Genomic DNA, 8,840 nt, shown 5'->3' on the forward strand with positions numbered 1-8,840 from the left:
TGTAGACCAGGCTGGCCTCGAACTCACAGAGATCCGCCTGCCTCTGCCTCCCGAGTGCTGGGATTAAAGGCGTGCGCCACCACCGCCAGGCTTTATCTTTTAATTTTTAAATTTGCTTCTGGTTTTCCTGGGATCTGGTTTCTGGAATAAAGTCTGCCTCTGGTTCATTAGACTTGGTGTTAGAAAGGTATTCCCATCTTTGTGTGACCCCCCTGGGACCAACAATATACAGTCTATGTGGTTCAGTGACAGAGTGCTTGTCTGCCAGTGTTGTGCGCAGCTCTGAGTTCAATTCTCAGTATTGCAGAAAATGAGGTAGGAAAGAGTAAGAAAAACAAATCTAGGCCTGGAGGGATGGCTCAGCAGTTAAAGGCTAGGCTCACAACCAAAAATATAAGAGTTCGGTTCCCAGCACCCACGGCTGTCCCTCCAGGTACGAATTAAAAATTCAGAAAAAAAAAAACAAATCTAAACAAAGGGCCCAGTAATCTTTAACTGCAGCATTTAAATTTGTGAAATATTAATTTGCTACACAAGTTCTGTTAGACTGGTTTCCGTATTACCAAGATCACCACTACCGCCTGGACTTTGGTTTTTAAGTAACTGCATAAAGAAAATGAATGATTGAGCCTGAAAGAAAAATATTTCAATTTCTTAAGTATCTACTACTAAAGAAGCATGGTAAGCAGCTAATCCTCATCTCTGGGACATGGGACATAAATCTATGGGCCAGCAATTTTTTTTTAATTACAGAACTGAATAAGACAGTTTCACATATACAGGTACTCTACTACTAGACTTCATTCCATCCCTAAAAACAAGAGTCTTAAAGTGTCCCCCCTCTTCTGTTATATGAGGCAGACATCCTTTTTATGTACCAAATCTTGTCTGTGATGATAATAAAAGAAAGTCATCTTTGTGGGAAAAGCCAGCAGTCTGTAAACCCCAACGCCTCCCCATCCAGCGTATGAGTTTGTTCTCCCATGTTCTCCCATCCTCTGTATGCCCACCCTTGGAAGGAAGCAGAAGGATCTGCTTACTATCGGGCTGCCAGATACAATGTATCTTTTTCCTTTTATTTCCTCTATTGATACAATGTATCTTTTTTTTTTTTTTTTTTTTTTTTTGGTTTTTCAAGACAGGGTTTCTCTGTGGCTTTGGAGCCTGTCCTGGAACTAGCTCTTGTAGACCAGGCTGGTCTCAAACTCACAGAGATCCGCCTGCCTCTGCCTCCCGAGTGCTGGGATTAAAGGCGTGCACCCACCACCGCCCGGCGATACAATGTATCTTAAACTCAAGGTATACCGCTGCCAGATACAATGTATCTTTGTCTTGCCGTCCTCCATTGATACAATGTATCTTTTCTTGTGTCTCCTCTATTGATACAATGTATCTTAAACCCAAGTTGTACGGCTGTCAGATACAATGTATCTTTTTCTTTCCCTCTTCTCTATTGATACAATGTATCATGAAATAAGCTCAAATTGCAACTGAAAAAGCAGCTGGCCAAGACGGGCAGGTCTCATCCAACCTGAAAATCCTGCATGATGGCATGTTGACAACTGACTCATTCCTGACGGAGAAATCCCAAGACAGTTCCAATTGTTTTCTAGTCACCCAAGCTAGGACACAATCAGATTCCTTAGTTAGTCCACATTTTTGTAAACTGAATTGAGAACTCTTTCCTGCAGGAATATTATGAATATAAACGACACCTGATTCAAGTGTCACACAGCTCGCAGGCAGCATCACAACTGAAATGATTTTTGGTATATTCAGAGTTTCACAGCAATCATCTCTGGTTTTCAGGATATTATAACCACCTCAAAAAGAAATCACTTACTTAAGTGATAGGTCTGGCAACCATTAGTGAACTTCCTATCTCCATCTCCTTCAATAGCTGAGTAATATTGCAGGGCATAGATCCATACCATATTACTTATCTGTTCACCAGTTGGCCATCTGGATGATTTCCATTTGTTTTTGCCTTCATAAAAAATGCTGCTGGGACATTTGTATGCAGTTTTAGGCAGATGTACATTTAAACCTTTCTTGGGCATTTTTTTTTTTTTTTGAGACAGGGTTTCTCTGTGTAGCCCTGGCTGTCCTGGAACTCACTCTGTAGACCAGTCTGGCCTCGAACTCACAGAGATCCATCTGCCTCTGCCTCCTGAGTGCTGGGATTACAGGTGTACACCACCACATGGCTATGATCATATATTTTAACACTAAACTCAGTAGACCTTTCCAAAAAGGGCTGCAAGCATGCAAGCATCAAAGATTAAAATATATTTTGATGGACAATTTCTCCCCTCCCCACTTCACAGTAAAGCATGCTTAAAAAAAAAAGCCTGAGGCTGGAGCACACTGTGTTCTCTTTAAGACAGAAGAGTCATTTGGCCCGTCGTAGATGGCAGCAGCAACAGCACACCAAGGTGTACACATCAATTCTGACTCTTGATTCCAAAGCACCAGACCCCTTCATTGTCTGGGTTTTATGAGAAGCAGCCGGACACGTTTCTTTTATCCTAAACATATCTGTTTTACCATCCTGCAAAGCCAACTTCATCACTCTGTAGGACTCCATGAATGATCCCCAATGGTGGCATTGCTGTCATTTGGAATAGCAACAGAGATTTTGCCAAGATTTTGTAATTCTAAAGCCAACAAACAGGTTTAGAAAACATCAAGCCATTTAAAAACATACTCCCCCCATTGAAACCATCCTGTGGAGAGCAGATTAAGAAGCAGCATGCAGTCTGGAAATGTTGCTCAGCAAGTGCACAGTCAGGACCAGCATGTTACTCCCCCTTATTCCTCAAACTGCTCCTTAGGAGAAACAAGACTGTTGTAATAGAAAATAGAAATTTTCTGATGATTTTACATCACTTATTATTGGTTAGAGTAGTCAAACAATATATTGTTTTTTAAAAAAATTATTTATTTATTTTACGTACATTGGTATTTTGCCTGCATGTATCTCTGTGTGAGGGTGTCATATCTTGGAGTTACAGACAGTTGTTAGCTGCCATGTGGGTGCTGGGAATTGAACCCAGGTCCTCTGGAAGGACAGTCGGTACTCTTAACAATTGAGCCATCTCTCCAGCCCCCAAACAATATATTCTTAACTTTAATCAACACCACAAAGTTTTATACACCTTTTCAAGACATCAGTTCCTGAATGCAGGAACCGGCTCTTTGCATTAAGCTAGCTCAGCGGAATGGTGAAAAGGGAATAAGACATCCAGAGCATCTATTCAGGTTGGCTATGTTAAACATCAAAATCAACCATCACAAGGTTTATAAAATATTCAGTAAGGGTTGGGGTATAGCTCAACAGTAGAAAACTTGCTGGCATGCTGGAGGCCCTGGTTCAACCCTTGGTGCATTATTCAAATCTACCATAAAACCCGCACATCAAATGAGTTCTTTGTTAGAAACGGCCTTCAAAAAGGGTAGTTCTTTTCCTGGTGCTCAGGCACAGGCTTTGTAGCTGAATGCATGTTGAACGCAGGTCTTCTGGCTCAGGACCAAACATGTTTTCACACTTCACTTTCTATTTGACTCCAACACTGGTTTTCTCAGGCCCACAGCCCAATCTTAAACGGAATTCCCTAATTTCCGTGCATATCTACCCCAGACAGTGAGGAATACAACTGATCGTCCCTATGTTCTCCTTTGCCATCCTTTAGGGAGTGATTACTCTTTTAGAACAGACTTCCAATATCACCCGTCAGCCAGTTTTCCATCCATGTACCAACCAGTATCAGTCTTGTTTAGCTTTAGAGATCAGATAAGATCAGGTGGGCCCATTCAAGTGGTCTGGATGAGTGGGCTGTCCACCGTTTCTAAATGCTATTGGTTTGGCCTTTCCATCTTTATACTGAGAACGTCATAAATATCCAACAGTATTATCGCTTAAAGCTGTATTAAAGAAGAGCTGAGGCAGGGAGCTTGAGTTCTATCTATGAAGACGACAAACTTAATACATTCTCTTCAATCAACAGAGTCTGGGGTAAGAGCAGGGACTCTGAAACACAGGGTGGGATTAGATCCTCCTCCTTCAGTACAACCAATCCCAAAACTCACTGCCGTGGCCTTGGGGAATTTCTTCACCTCACTAGGCCTGTTTTGTCATCTGTAAAATCTCTTTCATATGCTCATTACAGTGACTAAATTAATTAACATATGAAGTGCTTAGAACAATACCTGGCAAAGGCTCAGCACAACGAATATTAATTGCTATCACCATTATTTAGAAAGAGATTCTCTAAGGTGTTGCAGAGAGACAACAGAATCCCTGCCGGGAAACATGAACCCTAGTTCCTAAAGACAGCTTCCATCCTTAAAGCACTGGTTTAGAAGTACTGCTCTACCCTAGAGAGCAGCTGTCTGAGACACTAGGGATGTCTTGTCAGCTCTCCCAGAAGGCCAAGATCCAGTTTGTGTAGAGCAATCACTACTGCAGCAAAAACTTTTGTTAACCCACACCATTCTTCACAAGGAACCATCCCAGCACTTGGGAGGCAAAAGCTGGCAGATCTGAGGCTAGCCTGGCTTACATAATGAGTACCACAGGCCCACCAAGGCTACAGAGTGAAATCCTGTCTTTAAAAAAAAAAAAAGCCAGTGGCAATGACTGGTTGCATCATCTTGATCAGCTGCTATTTTTGTATTCAGAATTCCACTGAGAAGAGTGTGTGCCTAACACTTACACATATAGTGCAACCTTACCTTTGTTTTAACTAAAACATTAGGGTGATTGTTTCATTTCAAAACAAGAACAGTGAAGGAAATGTTAGTACAAGCTGAGCATCCTTAATACAAAAATTCAGAATCCAACATGATCCAAAATCTGAGATGTTTTGAGGACTGATAGTAAAGTCAGGTAAAATCATAGGAGACAGCTTGGTTTGAGACCCCACTTAGTTTTGGCTTACTCTCAAACCCCTGGCACAATGCACTTGGCGGGCTGCTTCCATTACTTGCACATACTATGTGCACATAGCCACTGCAAACGATGTACCTAGCAACCTCAGAACCACACAATCCCTCACTTGTATGGGTTACACGATCTCCCAACTCTGAACAATGGGATACTTTCCCAGCTGCTGGTAACAATCAAATTTACATTTTTTATTTAAAAGTATTTCCAGTTTCCAGGTATGGCAATTAGAAGGGCCAATTGAGCTTAAACTGGTTTTCAGAGCATGCACAGTAAGGAAAAATTGCATTGTCTTGTAACCCAGGGAGAATCTCTACTTACCATCTTATGCCTATACATAATTGGAGGAATGGACAGAATTAAAATCAGATGCATTATAGGGAGGGACATGCACAGCAGAGAAATGATTATATAACCCATCCATCAATCAAAATAAAGAACCTACCCTAACTGCATTCATAGTAAACCAGGTCCCTTTTCCCCAGGCTGCATCCTGGGGCCCTGAGTACCTTTACTCTTGTTCTGTCAAGTATTATTGCTTTGTGCTAAATAAATAAAATAATCATGTTTCTTTTGCAAATGTATGTGTGTGCCCTTATTTTCAACTCTCTGGATAAGAGGCCAAGGATCTGGAAACACCCAACTCAGAACTCCGATCCCTCTAACAATAGGACAGCACAAGTTGGGCTAAAGTCAATGCAGAGGCACTCTCAGCGTTCCGTGCTGAAGAACACATAGTGCTCTTGCGAAGATTGAGGTGCAGTTTCTAGCACACATACCCTCTGTAACTCCAGTTCCAGGAGATTGAAGAATACAAGAATAAAGAATATCAAAACGAGCCGGGCGATGGTGGCGCACGCCTTTAATCCCAGCACTCGGGAGGCAGAGGCAGGCGGATCTCTGTGAGTTCGAGACCAACCTGGTCTACAGCGCTAGTTCCAGGACAGGCTCCAAAGCCACAGAGAAACCCTGTCTCGAAAAAAAAAAAAAAAAAGAATATCAAAACGTAGATTCCAAAAATAAGTAGAAATAAAGTTGTAAGTCCAGGAGAATGAGAGCAGACTGTCAGCAGCTTTCTCAGCAGCTTAAGGATTAACTATTAACAGCAGCTTACTCCGCTTTACAACCCATAGCTCTATTTGTGAGGCCGAAGCTGCCCTCTGCAAACTCAGGGTCCCTCTGCAAACTGAGGATCAGCTTTTAGATACCCCCTGGCCACTCATGGCCAGCAATTGATGTGAGCTGAGGTAACTTTTAAATGATGGAATGGACGTGACTTTTGACTGTTTGGTTTTATATTTTTCCCATATGCTTCCCTGCCATGCGAAACTGGCAGTGGCAGGGGAGGTGCAGAGCCTTGGTAAACAATGAACTAAATACAAACACTAGTTTAACTGTTAATGGAAATTGCAAAGAAGGGCAATTTGTGTCTGAGTTTTACCTTGAGACTGTAAAAGTTCTTTTGTTATTGCCTAATGCTTGCTATAAAAGGAGGAGTCCGGAAGCTGGCCTTTGCCACAGCCTTAGGAGAATAAACGCTGGCTGGCTGTGGTCTCGGCTAGCTGGTAAGCTTTTTGTGCCCCATGGAGATTTATTTTTTTAATTTTATTTTCCTGGAATAAAGTTTGTTTCTGGTTTACTAGACTTTGGTGGTCTGTCCCCATCTTTCTACAACACCCATGGACCAACTGGATCTAATGCCCTCTTCTAGACTCTGGGGCACTGCACTGCACATCTGCACAAATGTACATGCAGGCAAAACAAAACACCCACATACATAAAGTAAGTTAAAAAAAGGAAAATTGTTTTAAAAATATTGTATGAAAGTAATCTTCAAGCTCTGGTTACCTGAACAAAATCTATGCAAGATAGAGCTGACATTCCCAACATCATGTATAGGAGAGGGGCCCATGAGACCTGTGATAGTTCTAATGATAATGGCCTCCATGAGTTCACATGTTTGGATATTTGGTCCCCAGTTGGTGGAGCTGTGTCACTAGGCTTTGGGGTTTCATAAGATGACATTTCCAGTTAGCTCTCAGCTTCTACTCCAGCACCATCCCTGCCTGCCTGCTGCCATGCTTTGTGCCATGATGGTCATGAACTCTGACCTTGTAAACAATAAACTGCTTTTTATGTTGTCTGGTAATGTGTTTTATCACAGCAACAGGAAAGTAACTTAAGACAGGGCTCATTGCTCCTTGATAGTAAATAAAGGTTGATGAGCTAGGGGGCAGCAGTTGCTCAGGGAGGAGAATCATTTCTTTAGTGGTTGAGTCTCTGGTAAACTGCCCATGCTCACGCATGCTCATGCAAGTGACCCTATTTGAACCCAATGGAGCTCTCTCTCTTTTCTCTTTCTCTCTCTGTCTCACTCACACACGTCATGAAAGTAGGAGAGGGGCGTGGGAGAAAGAGGTATAGTGGGGCAGGGGTGAGAGAATAATGGAGGGTAGCAATAATTATCATTATTTGTAGATGAAATTGTTGAAGAATAAAAAAACTAAAAATATCTCCAAACTACATAAATTATATACATACATATGAAACAGATTAATTTTGTGTTTAGACCCCATTCCTATTCTCATATTTCATTATATTTATATAAATATCACAAAATTCTGGGGGGAAAATCTGACACGCAGAATACTTCTAGTGCCAAGTGCTCCAGGAAAAGGGTATACAACTGTAGCTCTGCAGCCAGATACAGAGCCAGATACAGACACCTACATCTGTGACAGGCCAACATGTTAACCTATTGGCTTTTACCTATCATTAGTCTGGTTAGCTTTCCTCAACAAAGGTAGGTCTAAGAACTCAAAGTTCAGATAGGATCCAAGAAGGTGAGGGGAGAAACAGCTAAAAGGGGAAAAGGACCAAGCAACAAAGGGATGCTGTCAGTTACTCAAAGTCCTTTGATTCCCTAATCAGGTTTAGGCCAAGTAGATCGTATTATGCATGACACACAGCGGTGTGTGTGTGTGTGTATTTATCAAAACGCTTCTTGAGCTGGATGGTAGCATTTATTTAGCTATTTAGAGACATGGGCTCATGTAGCTTAGGCTGGTTTACAACTAACTGCTTTGTAGTTAAGGATCTAGAACACCTGGTGAGAACATCATCCTGTACCTCCCAAGTGCTAAGAGTTCAGGCTTTCAGTGGTCCACAGGCTAGGGGTAGCTGATAAGGTACTTATTTTGCAAAAATTTGTTACACTTGTTATCTGTTTAAGTAAAAGAAACAAATAAGGGAAATACAAATTTGGAGACTAGTTATATTAGCTACATCTTTCAGAAACAGGTAAAGGATTTGGGGGTGGAGCCCAGAAATTGAAGCTCAGTTGCAGAGTACTTACTTGCCTTACATGAGAGGTCCCAAGCCCAGTCCCATCACTGAGAAAACAATAAAATAAAAACAATACACATATGAAATACAACTCTTGTTAATGTATGTTACATACTAAGCACGGTACATATGGATTTGTAAATACTCTGTTTATAATTGTCCAAATTATTTTGAGCTGATAAAATTAAGATGCATAGATGAATCAGTTTATGAAAAATCATGGATTAAATTTAATACTATTTAGCTAGTTTTATTCCAACTGCTTTTTATGACTTTGATTCCATATAAAAGATATAGGAGCTAATGTTGCAAACAGAGTCAAACTTCTAAGTTCTAAGTCAAACTTCTATGACTTGGGAGAAGAGAAAGATGCTTCATAAAATGTGTCTTATTCAATTATTAAATTTTAAATTACCTCACCAATTTACCTTTCTTCATTTCCTGTTAGTGCAGACATAGCAAACAAATACCATGTATTCTGAACTTTTTGAATTATTTGTCTGCTTATCTCCCAGTAGCTATTGGCTTTTAATTAATTAAATTTATATTA

The 8,840-nt window shown here is 41.0% G+C and overlaps 1 protein-coding gene across 1 annotated transcript in view; it reads right to left on the reverse strand.

Moving 5' to 3' along the window:
• The window catches only part of Spty2d1 (SPT2 chromatin protein domain containing 1), a 20,830-nt gene that overhangs the window by 9,997 nt on the left and 1,993 nt on the right, over positions 1 to 8,840 (reverse strand). The window contains exon 2 of the mRNA XM_005357843.2: positions 1,345 to 1,364. Coding sequence (XP_005357900.1) covers positions 1,345 to 1,364 — 20 coding nt within the window. The remainder of the gene's footprint in view (positions 1 to 1,344; positions 1,365 to 8,840) is intronic.

Source organism: Microtus ochrogaster, chromosome 22 (assembly GCF_000317375.1).
Source record: "Microtus ochrogaster isolate Prairie Vole_2 chromosome 22, MicOch1.0, whole genome shotgun sequence".
Taxonomy (NCBI): domain Eukaryota; kingdom Metazoa; phylum Chordata; class Mammalia; order Rodentia; family Cricetidae; genus Microtus; species Microtus ochrogaster.